This window comes from Neovison vison, chromosome 4 (assembly GCF_020171115.1).
Source record: "Neovison vison isolate M4711 chromosome 4, ASM_NN_V1, whole genome shotgun sequence".
NCBI classification, from domain to species: Eukaryota; Metazoa; Chordata; class Mammalia; order Carnivora; family Mustelidae; genus Neogale; species Neogale vison.
In genome coordinates this window covers 82653133-82674893 of record NC_058094.1, presented here as the reverse complement: position 1 = coordinate 82674893, position 21761 = coordinate 82653133, and the positions used below count along the sequence as shown (strand labels likewise).

The following is a 21761-nucleotide window of genomic DNA, read 5'->3' as shown; positions in this document are numbered from 1 at the left end:
AAAATAAAAAATAAAAAAAAGAAACCCCAAAAGTTATTAAGTATATGACAGATGTTGAAAACCACTTAAAACCTCAGAAATAAAATTTAAAGTATCAATAAACTTCTATCTTATGCTTATTCTTGCAAAATAAAAAAGCTGATTACTGCCAAGTTTTACGAGGGGTGAGTGGACACAGGTAGGCTTGTGAGAATGTAGAACTGATGCTCTTATTTCCAAGATTCTGTTTAGGGTTAGGTATATTTTTTATTTTGTTTTTACTTAATAAAATGACATGTGGACACCCTCTCACCCAGCAATTTGATTCCTATAGATATATCTAGAGAAATTCTGATACAAATCCATAAAGGGTAAAAAGTGAGAATGTTCATTGCAACTTTGTATGAAAGGAATTAGGGAAAATTGTCAGCAATGGAAGTGTGGGTGAGAAAAAAATGTGGTGGATTTACAGTATGAAATATCATGCAGCAGTTAGAACTGGTGGGACGACACATGCATGGATGCTAAAAAAAAGAGTACTTAATGTAAAAATTAGAAAGCTGAAAGAATAAAAGAATTTAATTAAATCATTTTACTAAATAAAATATTTATTTATGTATATGGATATTAATATTTATAAATATAATAAATGCATTATAGCTATTACATGACATAATGAGCATGATGGGAGTGGGGTATTGGCTTATAAGGATATGGATTAATTAATCAATCGATTAAGCAATCAATATAATTGCAATGACTATGAGAATACCTAGTATTTTCAATATACCTTACATGATATGCCTCGTGATAGTTCAAAACAAGTCAGTAAGAATGAGCCTACTGAATTTGTTACTTTTACTTGGAAATAAAGGAAATGAGATCAATCCAATCAATCTGTGCTGGCCTATGATGTTAGCCTTTTCTCTATTGTTTCCCTTTCAGTCCTTCACTTGTGAACTTCAAGTGTAGAGAGTGGCATCAATGATGTGTTCTTATTCATGACAATTACTGTCATTGGACCCCTGCAACTGTGTGAATAAAATACAATCAGGGGTCTATCAAAGCTTGCATGTAGGACTGAGTTATCACATAGCTGACAATACCAGCCCAAACTCAAAAGGCTGTTCACTGTGGCAGACAGAACTTGGAAGGGATATTTAAATTTTGGGAAAGCATCAATTAACATGTTCATGTGAATTTTATTTGTTTGATAATTTTGCTTTTATTCTGTTCATAAAATAGTTTTGCTATTATGGTTGTATAAAATTTACAAGCATAAGTCTTTTTACAACACCTGTTCTTCATCTTCCAACTCATTCATAGAGTGGAAATAATAAGACTTCTTCAACATACAGTTGAGTCAAACATATAGTTGGGCCAAATATGATTATTAAATAAAAAAGACATGTTAAGTTCTTCGTAAATGACATGTCACAATGCAAATATAAGTTGCCTTTCAGTGACTGTTATGTTCTAATCCAGAAGTAATCCATATCTTCACATAATTATTGATTGCTGCTGTGTTGTCATTTGTTCAGCTTGACCTGCTTTTTCTCTTTGTTAATAAGAAACCAACACGTGTGGAGATGTGAAAAGGAAAATAACAAGAAAGGTGGCAGAACATGTAAACTTGTTTGAAATAATTAAATTTTGATGTGCACAAATAGAAAACCATAAAGTTGTTTGTTCACAGATTATTAAAAGTACATTAAATATGTAATATGTTCACACAGAAAATATTTGTGGTAACAAGAACTCTTTCTCACTTATGTCATTTCAATTATGAATTTTTTAAGGTTTCATAGTTTTATGATAAAATAAAACTAAACTTTTTATTATTCATTCGGTCTCAGTATTGTTTTAGTTGTTGTGGTACAAATTGCAAAAAGATTACCATAAATGTTTCCAGAAGAACACTGTATTATGCAAAGTGAATTCAGTTTATTGGGGCACATTTAGAATCAAGCAACACTGTTAATATTTAATTTGTCTTAAAAACTACCTCAATTAATGTTGTAGGGATAGAATGATCAGAAAACTCTGAGTTTATTCTCTATTTTTTCATGCAAAATCTAGAGAAGGAGGTAGAACTAGATCATTTTCTTTTAAGTCTTGGGGTTAAAAAAGGAGAAAAACCCTCAGTAGTGTTATGAAATTAAGCAAGTTCCTGGTGAACATCTCCTTTCAGTTCTGTCCATGTATCTATGAGACTCTATCACCTCCAAGGCAGATAAAGTCAAAAGGTAAATTTGAGTCCTTTCAGGAAGGGGGCCTTTAGGTGTAATGACCCACCAACTCCTGTGTGCCCACTCTGGCGGAGCACAGCCTAGATGGGAGAGAATAGGAGTCAGGGAGGAAGAGGTGGAGTCTGAGGAGGGACTTCGAAGCAGAACAACCGTACCCCCGCCCTCACTCTCACAAAATACCTAGACCTCAATGAAAGCAGAGTTTCTTTCACAACTGAGTATTCTTTATCTCCCCCACCCTCCTGAAGAAAAGTGGCCAGATAATGTAACTATCATTAATCAAATAAGACTTCCCACATGAAATCTTCCACTAAAGAGAACAGCGGACCAACCACTGAGCCTGGAGAGGGCTTTCCTAGGAAGCCACATACTCCCACAGCATACAAATGGATATGAACGACTGCCGTTGTGAAATAATTTTCTTTGAACAGCAACAACTCTGCCTTACTCATCATTTTGCATCATTGAATATGTGAATGGGTTCACCGTCTTGCAAGCTCCACCGGTTTTTTTTCCAGAGACAGAAAAGGAAAGACACTACTTTTTTTTGGTCTTAATAATTGACATGAGCCTTTTAATTTTAATGAGCCTTATAATTTTATAACTTTATGACTATCCAAACACAACTCTACTAAAAATCTCTTCTTAAAATTTAATGCTATTTTTCTTAATATATTTTTTTGAATGTGGCTTAGCTCAGGATAGACATATCTGTTCAATATAGATTTTATGTATAAATGGATTGGAAATATATCAAATATGGTTAAAGGTATTATAAACATACGTATATGTATACTAGGTATATGCTGTTATTTAAAAAATATTCCACAATTCATTGTATTATTAAAGTTTGCCAAGGTAAACAAGATTATCACATAACTATTAATTATTATGTAAATTAATTCAGTCATATTCAAAGTAAATAAACAAATATAGTTAAATAGCAATTAAAAATGATTTAGTATCAATTCCATTTCATTGATATATTTGAGTAAACACAATTAAAATTTTCTGATACTTCATAGTTATTTCATTGTATAACAACTGCAATGGTTTTGAAACAGATGTTTGATCTAGACAATAACAACTGGATTAGAATGTCAAAAAAATCAGTGAGTTATTCATTCGGAATTTCAAAAAAATAACTAGATCCCAAAAGCATCAAATAAGTTAATTGATAAATAACACTTGGAACAAGTGGTAAATGCCCAATAAATGTTAACTTTTTCTTAGTAATAATATTATTATTTAATACAGGTTATTGAATATGTTTAATACAGGTTATTTACTTAACATAATAGAAAAGGTCTCATTAACTTAAAACCAACTAATGTAGCCTTAATTCTCATTTATAATTTATCAGGTTGAGAATATAGTCAAAGTAGATAATACTCTAAGTAGAAATATCACTTAGAAAGTTATTGCAGAATGACCAAAGATTGACCTATGAAAGAGAAGGTTATATGGAGAAATGGAAAAGAAGCAATATTTGGAGGAAAAACTGATGAGACGCGGCAGTTAGGGTAAAGAAGGAAGAGGGAGCATAAAAAAATCAGAAAACTTTCTGGCTTCCTCCTTACAGAACATGGTCTGTATTAAAGTACTGCCAGGAAGTTATAAGGTCTTGAGGCGAAAATGAGGAGTTCAATTTGGCATACATTCAAGATCAGTTTTTAATCTATGGAATCGGAAAACCTGTGGATTATCCAAATGAAATGTTCAACATACAGTTAGATACCCAACTCAGAATTTCAAAGAAGACAACATTGTTTGGATTTATTTTTTATATCATTACAAACAGTATTTACGTGGTATTTGTGCTCCAAAACTCTCAGTGAATCCATGCTGTGTCACTATTTCACTTTCAGCCAGTCTACATATTATTCCAATGTCTCATTGGTAAATATTCTGTCATGTAGACACGCTCTACACTAGTTCCTGACTATTGTTGCACATTTGAATGCTATTGTAGAATCAGAATTTCTATGCCAAGAAGGACTCTTGAGTGTCCAGTTCCACATTTTTTAAGAAACGAGAAAATTAATTCCAGTTATGGGTGAAGTATCCAAAGTGGCTGAGATCAATAAAGGTAAGTTTCCTGATTTAACCCAGGATTTTTCCCACTATCTCACACTGTTTATATTCAATGTAAATGTCTTGTGTCCTCAGACTAAACCATTTTCATAAGCAAGAAATTAATCTTAAGAATAACCATGGGAGACTATGGACTCTGAAAAACAATCTGAGGGGTTTGAAGTGGCGGGGGGGTGGGAGGTTGGGGTACCAGGTGGTGGGTATTATAGAGGGCACAGCTTGCATGGAGCACTGGGTGTGGTGAAAAAATAATGAATACTGTTTTTCTGAAAATAAATAAATTGGGAAAAAAAGAATATACTGTGAATTATGAACTCAACAGTACTTAATAACACATCAATATATGTAGGAGGTATTAAAATAAGTTATGTTTTGAATAAAAATTGTGAGTTTGGGGAGATCTAACGTAGTATGTGTAACTTTCATATGCCAAATATCATCCAGAGAAATAGGTATGCTGATGTGAGTAATATTTCTCAACACAAAATATTTTGAGGACACCCTCAAAGGATAGGTTCCCAGTAAACACCGTATCAGCCTTAAAGGTTTGTAAAAATTTATTAAAACTATTAAAAATCTGTTACATCCATAAAGAAAAAAAAACTCCTTAAAAAAATCACAATTTGTGGGAACCCTTCTTACTTTTGCTATTATAAATGTCTTACTTTGAGTGTCACTCATTCAAATGCTATATATATATATATATATATATATATATATATATCCCAGATTTTCCTTAAATTGTCATTGTATATTTTTATTCTTTTAGATGACTTTGTGCAGTTGTATTCCCAGTACAGAATAGCAACTCACAAGGCATGATACTGTTTGTATCAATTCTTACACAATGAGCATAGTTACAACATTCCATCACTGCTTAATTAGGGCATTAAGATTGGAAAATCCTCCTATAATGCATGGTCTTTTCCTTTTAATTAGGATAATTGGTGAATGAAAGGGTCTAAGTCATAAAATGTTCCATAAGTGATACTTTATATTGACACATTTCCTCCTATTCTGCAATTTGGGTTGTGTGAACACACATACATACACACACATTTAAATCTTTAATGTATTCAAAAAATTAAAATTTATATCTTCAGATTTTTACTTCTCTTTATAAAAATATTTCTAATGTCGGGGCGGCTGATGTGCTGATATGCTGATATGCAGCTGATATGTGGCTAATATGCTCAGTTGTTAAGCATCTGCCCTTAGGCTCAGGTCCTGATCCCATGGTCCTGGGATAGAGCCCCACATCAGGGCTCCCTGCTCAGCAGGAAGCCTGCTCCTCCCTCTCCCACTCACTCTGCTTCTGTTCCCTCTCTCACTGTGTCTCTCTCTGTCAAATAAATAAATAAAACCTTTAAAAAATATTTCTAATGTCATAAAATGTATTTGGTACAAATATAAATTAATTTCTCCTTAAATTGCTATAAAAATGTCTCAAGAGCAAAAAACATAATTTTCTTCTTGACTGAATAACTTCTTTTGTACTACTTTATCTCTATAGCCTGACTTTCTGCTCTCTATACAATAGAGGAGAATATTGGTAAATGCTACTTATCAGTGTTTTAAAATCTGGTAAATAGAGTGACTGATACGTTTTAATCTTAATGTTTTACTTTTAATGTGTGTATATAAAATGGATTGTTAAATTTCAGTCTACCACAATGAAATTCTTATGTTGGAGGTTCTAAAATATTGACCACTGTAATTATAGTTTGTGTGTATGTGGCAGAGCAAAACAGAGACAAATGGAGAAAATAAGAGGCAGAGAGAGAATATTTGTTTGTGTATGTGTTTGTTTAGTAGTAAATATTTCTAGCATCTCTTGAACCTAAAAGATAGTATTTTTAATTTTATAATAAGTTTTTTCCAAAATGCTCAAGAATATTTTTTCATTGATCTCATACATAGTTAAGCAGTAGAAAAGGAGCTCTATAAATTTATAAAAAGAAACACAACTATTATAGATTCTAAATCAGGAAAAACATGAACTCATAGCAGATACCAAATAAAGCTAAGATTTTGTAACTTTAAGAAATTTTATGTGATAAAGAATTTCTGACCCTGCTAGAATAAATATCCACTAGTTACTAGATACATTGTTATAATTTTAAGGCTAATATTCTACAGAGAATACTTTTTACTATACAGTATAATAAATATGTAAAGATGGCTGCACCATTAACGAAAATATATCTTTATATAAAATACCCAAACAAATGGGTATCTGGAAGTTTGATTTCTCCGGAGAATTTTCAGATGTAAGAATATGAAACTATTATACTACATGAAGGGAAGGCAATGACATCTTTAAGGATGTGACTTAATTAAATAAATCTATTTTTATCCAAGCCTCTATTTATAATGAGAAGAGTTACCCAATAGTTTTAGAGACCAGTAAGAGCTGGAAAAACTAAAAGGAAAGAAATAAATCTGTAAAACCCTATTTATGAAATCTGCCCATTTCTAAGGAAACCAAAAAGCAGGCAAAGCCCAAAATAGTAATCCATATGCTTGTAGCTGAACTCATTTACTTGAACTGCTGATTGTCAGTAAGGCAGAAGCTCCTAAACCCATCCACAAGAAAAGCAACCCTGATGTCAATTCACATGTCCCCACATGCTGTGCTTTTCTTGAATTCTTTCCCCACGTGGAGACTATGCCAGTCCATCATCAAAGCCAGTCCCCATTCCCATATCCACAGCTGAGGTTTCCATTCGAATCTGCCCACAAATAGACTCTCTCACTTCCAATACAAACTGATTGATTGAAGAAAAAAAAAAGGCATTTTATTTTTTGTAAAACTATGACAATTTTTTAAAGCAGTCACCATTTATGAACAAGTAGCAAAGGGCTACAACTAAACGATGGATGACAAAATGTAAACAATGCCAAATATGTTGACCAATTATAAATGTTCCAAAATATTGAGATATTTATTCTTATAGTGGCAATCTTACCTAGAAGTTTGATTGATTGATTTTTAATTTTACTGTAGAACCAAATATACCATGTCAGAGTAACTCATACATGTTAAATTCCACTTATCCTTAAATCTCTGACTCCACTTTATTTAGCTATGAATGTATCTTACATTCTATAATTTTCATTTCCTAAGAAAATGTGATATACATTTGTGAATCCTTCCTATTTTTTTTACTTTTGGCATTGATAGTTTTGGTGTTTGATACCTTTCAATACAGTTTACATTTAAAACTTAGATTTAAAAATTTAAAATGACATTGATTAAATACCAATACATTTGACTAGAAAAAAACCATGTAAGGAAACTTGGGTAGTGGGACAAATCAGTTAGGATGAGAAGCAGAAGTTGTCAAAGATATTTATCTAGGTCACATCAGGAGCCACACTTACCTACAACTGTGAGAAACATATTGGTCACAACAAAGCCAAATGAATTCCGAGCTACACATTCATATCTTCCTTGATCAGCTTGCCCTGCATCATAGATGGTTAGCATGCCTTCACCACTGACATGGAATTTACCACTCTCAGTAATCTGAACACCTGCCTAGGGAGGGAAAATAATTGTCACAGGAGGGAAATATGATTCCTTAAAAAATAACATCTTACATTTTGTTTGATATAGTTTGATTTGTTCAACAAATATATACTAATCACCTACTGTGTCAAGCATTAGAAAAGGTATTTTATGAATCTAATGATGAGAGGAAAAGAGAGTGAAAGTGTTTTCTAGGAAGTATAGTTTACCTTTCTTAATTAAAACAAATATGATACTCAAAATTCAATTATGTCATTATTTAATATGATCATTTTTAAAATCATATATATATCAGTGTTTTTCAATTAAAATTATACCTTAAAATGGTAAGATGACTACATTTCATATGAAATATTATTAAATGTATTCAGTTGTAATTAGTATGGATTTATGTACTTTTCATTATTATGCTATTAATTTTTTAAAGAAAAGAAAGTGGCTTTCCAGGACTGTGTTGGAATGGAGTAGGGGTAGAGATTTTTTTCTCCTTTCCCTTCCCAAAAGACTCACAGGAAACTGAAGATGGGCTGCTATTTCAAAGGAACTCATACCCCAATGATGACTAGTAAGCCAGAATGTAACCAGAAAGGTTCAGAGTGAAAACAAAACAAAACAAAAAATGTTTCATAGGTCTTCAGATTCTCACAGTTGTCTCTTGCCATTACTAGAAAATAAGTCCAAAGTGATGGATGGCTGGCAACTCAGGGGAGGAGATGAGATGGACTAACAGGACCTAACAGTTGGAGGGCAGAGGAAAAAAGACCAGACATACAGAAGACTAAGAAGTGATCAGGTGCACAAGCTTCTTTGCAAAAGCACTCCCTTCCTACCTGCTCTCCTTATATACTACCAGAACTGTTAGGCTAACCTTACAGTTCTATAGGTTTTGCTTAGGGTCTCTGAGCTATCAGCTAGCTTTCCAATAAATTCCTTATCTGCTTATTTTGGGAGTAGCCTAATTCACACCATTTTAGCCTTGTGAATAGAAGAGGATTATTATAAAGATTAAATGTGCTAGCATACACAAAATGTCTGTCACATAGTCAGCCCTCAATTAATTCATTTGGAATTAAAAGCAACCTTTTAGGAAGTAGGCTGAGCTATTTTCCTGATACAATTATATGATACAGCATTTAGTATGTCAAATAAAGCTCTAGAGACTGACCAAAATGTATATTTTTTCACACTGCCTATTTTTTAGTAAGATATATTTGAATTATATTACACTCAAAAGAAATTATAAAAACTATTCAGACTATTTGAGAGTACCTGAGCCTAGAAGTTCAACTTTGAGACCACTAAATTTACTTTTTTATAAAGAACTCCACATGATGCTCATCTATAGCACAAGAGAAATGAGCCACCAAAACTAAGCCCTTGTTGCTGCAACAAAAATAAACCAAGTATTTTTGGAAAGTAGCTTTGCAAGTTTTCATAGTGAAAACTTTACTTTTTTCAAAATTTTCTATAAAAACTGTCATTCTGATGTATGCCATTTCTGGTTAGCACTCTGCACTCTGATGTAATCCATTTCATTTATTTTTTAAGAACATCAGACTCTGAGACCAATCACTGCAATTTGATTAAAAAAAAAAAACTTAAAGTGAAAGAAGCAATTGTATTGAAAGAATATAGCTCAAAGAACCAAAGAAATAAAATAGATAAATAAAAAGCTATTATTTCCTTAAAGTCACTTAAGTTTTGAACCTACAGATTGACTTTTCATGTTACTTTGTTTTGAAAACAAGTTTTCATTCTTGTTAAAGCTAATGCCCTACTTTTAATCCACTTCTGAGTTATTAATTCAAAATGGTTTCCTACTAGCCACTAAAACTTTTAAATTTATGTAAGACAAAAGGAATTTTTCCTAGAAGAATTTAGTTATGTTTATGAAGCTTTCATCATCAAGCAAATGAAAAAGGATAAATTTATGAAAGCCCTGAGCCAAAATCAGATGTAGTTACTTAAAAAATGAACAAAAAAGAAGCATGAAATAAACTTGTTTCAGTGTAAAAAATATTATTTTCTAACAAAAGTTACAAAAATAAATCAATGTGAGAATCATTACCTCTTTTCATTGGGTCAATACACTTGTCAGTGTTTTTACTATTACTGTACTTTTAGTTGAGATCTTACCTTGTTCCAGGTAATTATGGGCTGTGGTTCTCCTTGAGCATGACATGAAATGTTTATATTGTTGCCAACCTCTACACTTGTATCCTGAGGTAGTTGAGTAAACACTGGGAGAGCTGTGGAAACAAATCAAAATGACATCATGTCAATACTATTTTTGTCAACACATGCTATCTAAGTCAAACGGTATAAATCTAGATATGATATTGGTTAGCCACACTAGTGTTTTAAAAAGCAATTACTTGGACATCAGAGTGAGTAATAAATATCAAAGCCAGGGTAATGATTATTAGAATAAAGATAAGAACAGGAAACAAGGAAGAGAACTATACAAAACCTTTAATCATAATACTTTAACCCTAACCTTTAACCTTAAATATTTGTAATATTTCTTTCTTCAGCTGAGTAGTGGGTATAAGGATTTTTAGTACTCTTTTTCAATATCTTTTCATGGGTCTGAAAAAAAGATAAATGGTAACAACAGAAGTTTATTGCTGGCTAAAATAAAGAGATTCAGTCTTACTTTATTTCCTCAAAAAATAAACTATTGTGACATAACTAATATGAAATAGATTATTGGAATAACCCTATAACTATTAAGGAAATTAAGTTAATAATATTTTTTAAATCCCCAAACATAAATTTTTAGGAAAGAATTAAAATCTTTCTACCAGAAGATTCTATTCTACATATAATCTCTTCTAGAAACTAAGAGGAGGACATGTTTCCTGACTTTTTAGGAGGCTTACCTTAATATCAAAACCAGATAATGATAGTACCAAAACAAAAAAGGAAAAAATAAAAACCTTATAGACCAGTATCTCTCATTAATATAGACACAAAAATCATCCATAAAGTATTGACAAATAGAATTCACCAATATAATAATGTTTGTACACCATGTCCGAAAGAGTTTATGGCAGGGATGCAAGATTGGTTCTGTATTTGAAAATCACTCAGTGATTTTATACAAACAAATAAAGAAGAAAGCCCTCATAATTTCAATTAGTGCAAAAAATATTTGACTAAATTTTAAACATATAGGATTAAAAACTCTCAGAAAAAAATAGTAAAAGAGAGCTTACATAACTTAAAAATGAACATAGGTGGGAAGATGGTGGAGGAGTAGGGGACCCTAGTTCTGTCTGGTTCCTGAAATTCAGCTAGTTAGCCATCAAATCATTCTGAAATCATGTGAACTCAACAAAATATCTAAGAAAAGAATAGCTTCAATTCCACAAATAGAAAAATGATCACTTTTTGTGAGGTAGGAGGTGTAGAGAAGTGAATCCAAGGTGATATATTAGAAGGTAAACCCTGGGGTAGGGAGCCAAGTACCAGAAAGTAATACAAGCAGCAGAGTGCAAAATTGGAACTTTTAGAAGTCTACTTTGGTGGGGGACATCTATGCCTAAAATGTGCTCAGGTAGTGAAGCAGGATGGAATCACTGGTGGGACAGTGTGGTCTCAGGAACCCCAGGGTCACAGAAAGAAGGGAGGTGCCTGAGTGCAGCAGTGTTCCCAAGCATTGGAGAAGGGAAGACAGCTGCAAACAGGGAGTTCGGGAGTGGGCTTACTGTTTGGTGTTGCCATAAACCACGAATCACTGTACAGTTTGGTGACTGCTCTCCATCACAGGTCAAGTAAGAGGCAGAACTATGGCAAGACACCCTCCCCCTCCTCTGTAAAGTTTGGAGACTCAAAACAGAATCTTGTGCCTGAGATAAAACACTCCATGAACAGCTAGATGAACACAGAATGTGGATGGAAACTAGGGAAACAAGAGTGATTGACTACTTTTCTATGAAGGCTCACTGAAGAGTGGGGAGCATGAACTTTCAGCTCTGGGGATGGAGATAGGGGCACTGCTAATTTCATTTTCATTTCAATCCCCCAAAGTGGTGCTGAAAGACTTCTGGGAACAAAAGCCACACAGAGGAATCTAGAGCCACTTATACTGAGCCCAGACCCCTGGCAAGGGAAGTGCAGTTTCACCCAGGTAGACACCTGAGATTCAGAGCAACAGTGCCCCCTCCCTCTAGAAAAACAGCAGGAACATCCAGCTAACACCAAGTGTTTTGATCATACAAAACTGCAAAACTCCAGAGCTGGGGAAAATAATATACAGAATTCATGTTTTTTTCTCATGATTCTTTAGCCTTTCAGTTTTAATTTTTTTTTCTTTTCAACTAATTTATCACCCTTTTTTAAAGATTTTTTTTAATTTTCATTTTTACACTTACATTATATATAGATAGATTGTTTTTTCATTTTTAGCTTCTTTTCATTGTAGCCAATTTTATTTCGGTATATATATATATTTTTTTTCTTTCTTTCTTTACAATTTTGGGATATAATGTTTTCCTAGTTTATTATTCTGTTCTGTTCATCTGTTTGATTTTATTCTCTCTCTCTTTTTTGATATCTGACCTATTTTGATTTGTTTAAGGTGTATTTTTCTAGGGTCTCTGTTGTTATTTTTGTATTTACTGTCTTGTTCATCTATTCTTCTATGAACAGAATGAAAGGACAGAAAAACTCACAACCTATAAAGAGAACAAGAGGCAGTACTAACTGCCAGGGATGTAAACAATATGGATATAAGTAAAGGGTCAAAATTAGAATTCAGAAAAGCGATATTAAGATACTAGCTAGGCTTAAAAAAAGAATAGAAGACACTAGAGAATCATTTTCTGGAGAAATAAAAGAACTAAAATCTAATCAGGTCAAAATCAAAAAGTCTACTAATGAGATGAAATAAAAATGAAGGCTCTAACTGCAAGGATAAATGAGGCTGAAGAGAGAGTAAGTGATATAGAAGACAAAATGATGGAGAATAAAGAAACTGAGAAAAAGAGAAATAAACAAATACTGGATCATGAAGCAAGAATTTGAGAGAAAATTGATTCCATAAAGTGAAACAGTATTAGAATAAATGGGGCCCTGGATGAAGAGGAAAGAAAGAGAGAGGGCCTGAGGTATATTTGAGAAAACTAAAAGTGAGAACTTCTCTAGTATGGGGAACAGGTTAGATTCTCTAATCGGGGGAAACAGGCATTCAAATCCAGAAGGCACAGAGAACCTCCCTCAAAATAAAAAATAAGTCAACTCCTTGACATGTAATAGTGAAGCTTGCAAATTTCAGAGACAAAGAGAAAATCCTGAAAGCATCTCAGGGACAAGACCTCCTTGACCTACAAGGGTACAAATATAAGGCAGGTAGCAGACTTATCCACACAGACCTGGCAGGCCAGAAAGGACTGACATGATCTATGCAGGGTGCTAAAAAAGAAAAATACATAGCCAAGAATACTTTAGCCATCAAGGCTGTCATTCAGAATAGAAGGAGAGGTAAAGAGCTTCCACGAAAAACAGAAACCAAAGAATTTGTGATCACTAAACAATTCTGCAAGAAATATTGAATAAGATCTTTTAAATAAAGAGAGAACCCAAAAGTAACATAGACCAGAAAGGAACAGAGATAATATACAGAAACAGACACTTTATAGGTAATACAATGTCACTAAATTCATACCTTTCAGTAGTTACTCTGAATATAAATGGGCTAAATCATATAATCAAAAGACACAGGATTTCTGATTGGATAAAAAAGAAAATACTCATTGATATGCTGTCTGTAAGAGACTCATTTTAGACCCAAAGACACCACCAAATTGAAAGTGAGGGGGAAGAAAACAGCATGATGATGGATGTCAAAAGAAAGATGGGTGGCAATCCTTATATCAGACAAATTAGATTTTATTTTTTAAATATTATATTTATTTATTTGAGAGAGAAAGTGAGAGAGAGAGAGAGAGAGAGATCATGAGCAGGGGGGAAGAGCAGAGGGAGATGTTGACCCTCTACTGAACAGGGAGCCTGATGTGAGACTCAACCTCACAACCTTGGAGCATGACCTGAGCCACAGGCAGATGCTTAACTGACTGAGCCACCAAGGCACCCCCAGACAAATGAGATATTAAACCAAAGACTGTACAAAGAGACAAGGAAGGGCATTATACCATAGTTAAAGTGTCTATCCAACAAGAAGATCTAACAATTGTAAATATTTATACCCCTAACATGTGAGCAACCAAGTATATAAACCAATTAATAATTTAAATTAAAGAAACACATTGATAATAATATAATAATAGTAGGGGACTTTAATACTCCACTCACAGCAATGGGCAGATCATCTAAGCAAAAGATCAACAAGGAAACAAGGGCTTTGAATGACACACTGGACAAAATGGACTTCACAGATATATTTAGAACATTCCATTCTCGCAACAGAATACATATTCTTCTTGAGTGCACATGAACATTCTCCAGAATACACATAATAAGTCACAAATCAGATCTCAACCAGTACCAAAGATTGGGATTATTCCAAGCACAGTTTCAGACCACAGTGCTTTGAAATTTGAAATGAATCACAAGAGGAAATTTGGAAGGAACACAAATACATGGAAGTTAAAGAATGAATGGATCAACTAGGAAATTAAAGAAGAACTAAAAAAGAGTTCATGGAAACAAATGAAAATGAAAACACAACTGTTCAAAACCTTTGGGATACAGCAAAGGCAGTTCTATGAGGGAAGTGTATAGCAATATAAGTCTTAATCAAGAAACAAAAGTCTCAAAACATGACCTAAACTTACACCTAAAAGAGCTGGAGAAAGAACAGCAAATAAAGCCAAACACTGCAGGAGAAGAGAACTAATAAAGATCAGAGCAGAAATCAATGAAATAGAAACCAAAGGAACAGTGGAACAGTTCAACAAAACTAGGAGCTGGTTCTTTGAAAGAATTAATAAGATTGATAGAACCCTGGCCAGACTTAGTAAAAAGAAAAAGAGGAAGGACCCAAATAAATAAAATCATGGATGAAAGAGGAGTGATCACAACCAACAACAAAGCAATACAAACATTTATGAAAACATATTATGAACAACAATGTGCCAACCAATTAAGCAATCTGGAAAAAATGGATGCATTCCCAGAGACTTATAAACTACCAAAGCTGAAACAGGAAGAAATAGAAATCTTGGACAGACCCAACCTGGACTGCAAGTTCGTGCAGCCACTCTGGAAAACAGTATGAATGTTCCTCAAAAAGTTGAAAATAGAGGCATCTGGGTGGGGCAGTTGGTTAAGCAACTGCCTTTGGCTCAGGTCATGATCCCAAGGTCCTGGGATCAAGCCCTTCATTGGGTTCCTTGTTCACTGGGGAGACTGCTTCTCCCTCTCCCTCTGCTTCTCTGCCTGCTTGTGCTCTCTTGTTCTCTCTGTCTAATAAACAAATAAAATCTTTAAAAAATAAAGTAAAAAATAGAGCTACCCTATGACCCAGCAATTGCACTATTGTATATTTATCCTAAAGATACAAATGTAATGATCCAAAGGAGCACGTGCACCTGAGTGTTTATAGCAGTAATGTCCACAATAGCCAAACTAGATGTCCATCAACAGACGAATGGATAAAGAAGAAGTTTATATATATATGTATATATATATAAAGTTTATATATAAATGTAGAAAGAAGTTTATATATGAATGTATATATGTTTATATATACATTTATATATAAATGTATATATGTAAATACATATATGTGTATATATATATATAATGCAGCCATAAAAAACCGAAATCTTGCCATTTACAATGATGTGGGTGGAGCTAGAGTATATTATGCTAAACGAAATAAGAAAGACAATTATCATATAATCTCACTGATTGAGGAATTTGAGAAACAAGACAGAGGATCATAGGGGAAGGGAGGGAAAAATGAAACAATATGAAACCAGAGAGGGAGACAAACCAAAAGAGACTCTTAATCTCAGGAAAAAAACTGAGGGTTGTTGGAAGGGAGGAAGATGGAAGTGATGGGGTGGTTGGATGATGGACATTGGGGAGGGTATGTGCTATGGTGAGAAAAAAATAAATTAAATAAAAAATTAAAAAATAAATGTCTATGCCACCCAGAGCAATCTATATATTCAATGCAGTGCCTGTCAAAATACCATCTACATTTTTCACAGAACTGGAACAAATAATCCTAAAATTTTTAATGGAGCAGAAAAGACGCTGAATAACCAAAGGAATGTTGAAAAAGAACCAAAATTAATGGTATCACAATTCCGGACTTCAAGCTCTATTACAAAGCTGTAATTATCAAAAAGTATAATCAAATTGTCCATCCAACAAGATCTAACAATTGTAAATATTTATGCCCCAAACATGTAAACAGCCAAGTATATAAACCAAAAACAGACACAGATCAATGGAACAGAATAGAGAACCCAGAAATGGACCCTCAGCAACATGGTCTACAATGCAGAGAAGACTATTCATGGAAAAAAGCCTTTTCAACAAATCATGTTGGGGATATTGGACAGCCACATGCAGAAGGATGAAACTGGACCATTTCTTTACACCATACACAAAATAAACTCAAAATGGATGAAAAACCTAAATGTGAGATAGAAATCCATCAAAATCCTTGAGAAGAACACAGGAAGCAACTTCTGTCACCTTGGCCCCAACAACTTTTTGCTATACACGTCTTCAAAGGCAAAGGAAACAAAAGCAAAAAATGAACTATTGGAACCTCATGAAGATAAATCTTTTACACAGCAAAGGAAACAGTTGACAAAACCAAAAGATGACCTACAGAATGGGAAAAGATATCTGTCTTATCAGATAAAGGGCTAGTATTCAAAATCTGTAAAGAACTCATCAAACTCAACACCCAAAGAACAAATAACCCAGTCAAGAAATGGACAAAAGACATGAACAGATATTTCTCCAAAGAAGACATACAAATAGTCAATAAACACATGAAAAAATGCTCCATATCACTCAGCATCAGGGAAATACATATCAAAACCACAATAAGAGATAACCTCCACCAGTCAGAATGGCTAAAATTAGCAAATCCACAAACAACACATGTTGGAGAGGATGCAGAGAAGAGGGAACCTTCTTACACTGCTGGTGGGAATGCACGCTTGTATGGCCGCTCTGGAAAACAGTATGGAGGTTCCTGAAAAAGTTGAAAGTAGACCTACCCTATGACCCAGAAATTGCACTACTAGGTATTTATAACAAAGATACAAATGTACTAATTCAAAGGGGCACCTGCACTGCAATGTTTATAGTAGCAATGTCCGCAGTAGCCAAACTATGGAAAAAGCCCAGATGTCCATCAACAGATGAATGGATTAAGAAGATATGGAGTGTGTGTGTGTGTGTGTGTGTGTGTGCGTGTGTACACACAATGAAATACTACTCAGTCACCAAAAAATGAAATTTTGCCATTTGCAATGATGTGGATTGAACTAGAGGGTATTATGCTAAGTGAAATAAGTCAAATAGAGAAAGACATTTTTCAAATGATTTCAATTATATGTGGAATTTAAGGAACATAACAGAGGATCATATGGGAAGGAAGGGAATAATAAAACAAGATGAAATCAGAGAGGGAGACCAAGTGTAAGAGACTCTTAATTATAGTAAACAACTGAGATTTGCTGGAGGAGAGAGGTAGAGGGATGGGGTAACGGGGTGATGGGCATTAAAGAGGGCATTTGATGTAATGAGCACAGAGTGTATGTACAACTGATGAGTCATTCAACTCTACCTCAAAAACTAATAATACACTATGCTAATTAGATGAATTTAAATTTAATTTAATTTAATTATAAAAGAAAATGAACATAGACAAAAACCTACAATAATCATTTACTTAATGGTGAAAGAGTAATTGTTTTCCTGTTTTCCCCCTTAGGTATGGAACAAGGCCAGGATGTTTACTTTCAGAACTCTGACTTAACGTAGTGCTGGAAGTTCTAGCCAGTATCATATGGCAGGAAAAGGACATAGAAGAAATATGAATCTGCAAAGAAGAAATAAAACTGTTCCCATTTGCAGATGACATCAGTGTCTATTCAGATAATTCTAGAAATCTACCAAACACTTCAAAGAGAGCTCAGCAAGATTATAGGATACAAGATAAATGTAAAAAAAATGGTATTATATATTCAAGCACTGAACATATGAACACAAAACTTTAAAAAAGAATACCTCTTACAATTTTTCAAAAACATTAAGATATTTATGTATAAATATAACAAAACATGCACGGTATGTGTATGCTGTAAAATACAAAATGTTGATGTAAGAAATCAAAGGTGATATAAATAAATGAAGAGGCACATCATATCCATGAATTGGAAGCCTCAAGATAGAAAGATGTCATTTCTCCAAGAATTGATACCAGGTTTAATGCAATTCTCATCAAAATCCCAGAAAGATTTTTTTTGGTGTGTGATATAGACAAGATCATTCTAAAATTTATACGGAACTGAAAAGGAACTGAAATAGCAAAGGAACTGAAATAGCTAAACAATTTTCAAAAAGAAGAATAAAATGAGAAGAAACAACCTACTAGACTTTAAGACTGATTAGATAACTATAGTAATTAACACCATGTGATATTGGCATAGAGAACTACATCAATAGAACAAAAAACCCAATAATATAATCATACAAATATGCCCAACTGATTCTGACAAAGGTGCAAAGCAATTCAATGGAGGCCTTTTCAACAAATGGTGTTGGTCTACTGGGTACCCACAGGCAAAAAAAAAAAAAAAAAAAAGAAAGAAAGAAAGAAAAAAAAGAAAAAGAAAAAAGAAAAAATGAGGCACAAACTAAGTCTCACAGTTCATACAAAAATTACTCAAAATGGACAACAAACAAACTTAAGTATAAAATGTAAAACTATAAAACTTAAAAAAAAAAATAGGAGAAAATCTTTGGAACATAGGACCAAGCAAAGAATTCTTAGCTCTTGTATTGAAAATATAATCCAAAGAAAAAAATGATAAACTGGATTCCATCATATTTAAAAATTTTTGTGTTGTGAAGACCATGTGGAGAGGATGCAATGACAAGTTTCAGATTAAGAGAAGATACTTATAAACCACATAGACAATAGAGGATTAGTGTCTAGAATATACATAGAACCCCTGGAATTCAACAATAAAAGACCAAACAATTCAAATAGAAAATGGACAGAAGATAAGACATTGCACTGAAAAGGATATACAGAAGATAAATAGGCCTGTGAAAAGATGCTCAACATCACTAGTCATGAAGGAAATGCAAATTAAAACCACTATAAGGTGTCACTACACAACTGTCAGAATGGCTAGAATAAAAAATAGTGACAACACAAATCACAAGGAGGCGGAGAAACTGGATCTCTCATGTATCGCTGGTGGGAAATGTGAAATGGCAGAACCACTCTGGAAAAGAATTTAGGAATTTCCTTAACATTTTAAAAAGGGAACTACCATTCAATCCAGCAATTGCACTTTTGGGCATTTATCCCAGAGAAAAGCCAAACCTACTTTTCACACAAAAGCCTATACATGAATGTTTATAGCACCTTTACTAGTACTAACCAAAAATTAAAACCCAGATGTCCTTTAATAAATTAATGATTAAATAAGCTGTGGTCGATGTGGCATACTACTCAGCAGTAAAAAAAAAAAAAAACTGACAAATGATTTGATAATCAAAAGAATTGATAACACATAAAATCTGGATGAATCTCCAAATAATTATGGTGAATGAAAAACACAGTCCCAAAAGTTTACATACTATATGATTCTATTTATATAACATTCTTGAGACAACAGAATTATAGAAATAGAGAACAATAGTTCCCAGGGTTTTACTAGGTGGAGTCTTCAGGTTGGTAATGAGTCTGGATCCCTTTGTGTTATTGCTTACAACTAAATGTGAATCTACAATTATTTCAAAATAAAAACTTTAAAATAAATCAACTATGTGGACATGTAAGGGAATAATACACATCAAACCCACATTAGTGGCAAAAGGTTGGAGTTGAGAACAGATGGAAAAGAAGAAGAACAAACAATCTTTAAAACATACAGTAACATCAAAAATTTATTACAAAGTTGAAAATGTTCTGCTCTTGAAGTGATAACTGTATTTTGTTATATTCAAATCTTACCTTGTATTTGGATTTGCTAAAACTAAGGCTTATAGATTCCTGACAATGCATAGTGGATATCTCATGAGGACAGTGACCTTCGTCATTCACCTGAAGGATTTTTTTTTCCCAATTTATTTATTTTCAGAAAAACAGTATTCATTATTTTTTCACCATCACCTGAAGGATCTTTAACTAACACTTCATGTCATAGCCTTCATTATCTGATGTTCTCTATCTTTAACCTTGTTCACCTCCTGTCTTAATAACTACTCATTACCACCACTTACATGCCATCACTTTTAATCTTTTGAAAATATCTAATACTACATCCTACAGAAAAAATCCTCTCTCTCCTGCTCCATCATCTCCTCATTTTGATGCTATCTAGATTCCTAGAAACTTTCTTCTTCCCTCCTGTTGATGACCCCTGTCTAGTGTCATTCCCCCCTTTTCAGTTAGGATCCAAAGTTTCATCACCTCTACCACTTTCCTTCCCAAACTCTCAACTCCTTTACCCCATTGTCTCTCTGTTCAACACAATGGCACTGTATTCTTCATGCCTGTCCTTCAAAAATATCTGGAGTGATTGTGTGTCCTGGTTTATCAGAGACAAATTATCTTTGTTGCTTCAAATCCTATTTAACAACATTTTTTTTAAAAAATCTCTCATCACACTCTTCTCCCACAAAATGTCAGCATCTCCTACACCAGAGGAAAAAACCAAAAAACAAAAAAACAAAAAACAAAAGCAAGCCCAAACCAAAGCCTCAGACTATTAATCCCTTGACTTCCTACACTACTCTTTCATAGAGGTACTTCCCTGTACAACCATTCCTAAATGCCCTTTTCTCATCTGAAGTGAAGAAATGCCTCTTACCTTCTCTTTAAGGCAAATTGCTTCATTGAATTTTACAAATCCCATCCCATCTTGCCATCTGAGAAAACTTGAACCACCTTTACTCACTCCCATCTTTCTGCCTTCTTCCCTTCAGAAAACACCTCAGAATAATAGGCTCTTCCCCTTATTTGCCCATATCCCTACCCCATCTTTACTGTTTGCCTTCACAAAGAAATGTCCTGGAAAAAAATAGTTTCTGCATATCTGCCTCCCTGCCTCTTTGCATTGAAGCTTATTTCCTTTGATTTCATGAGAATTGTTCTTTGGGTCCTTAAATTTAGAATCTTAAAAAAAATCAGTCTTCATTGAAGGTACCTGTTTGTACCTTTGATCCATTAAATCACTCTTTCCTTCTGAATATAATTCTTAGCTCTTGGGATTCTTTCTCCTCTGCTTTTCTGTGTCATACTGGGTATTTGTTATAGTACGATTTACAGCTTTTCTTTCTTCTGAATTATAAGGAATTTCCACCCTTGAGTCTCCTTTCTTCTCACTCAACACACCCCCTTGGTTCTAAATGACTTCATTCACAGCCATTGACTATATAACTTAGCTTTGTGCTCATAAACCAACCGTCTTAGTCCCAACAAGCATATTAAACACAACTTTTCCCAAACTGTACTCATTATCTCTCCACATTTGCTAATTTTTAATTAATTTTTTTTAATAAACATATAATGCATTTTCCGCCCAGGGGTACATGTCTGTGAATTTCCAGGTTTACTTATTTTACAGCACTCATCATAGCACATACCCTCCCCAATGTCCATATCCCCACCACCCTCTCCCGTCCCCCCTTCCCCCAGCAACACTCAGTCTATTTTTTGAGATTGAGTCTTTTAT

General features: G+C 33.7%; 1 protein-coding gene across 1 annotated transcript in view; it reads right to left on the bottom strand.

Moving 5' to 3' along the window:
* PXDNL (peroxidasin like) overlaps positions 1–21761 on the bottom strand; it is a 212552-nt gene that overhangs the window by 96612 nt on the left and 94179 nt on the right. The window contains exons 11-12 of the mRNA XM_044245616.1: positions 9991–10103; positions 7707–7863 (exon numbers count right to left, since the gene is read on the bottom strand). Coding sequence (XP_044101551.1) covers positions 7707–7863; positions 9991–10103 — 270 coding nt within the window. The remainder of the gene's footprint in view (positions 1–7706; positions 7864–9990; positions 10104–21761) is intronic.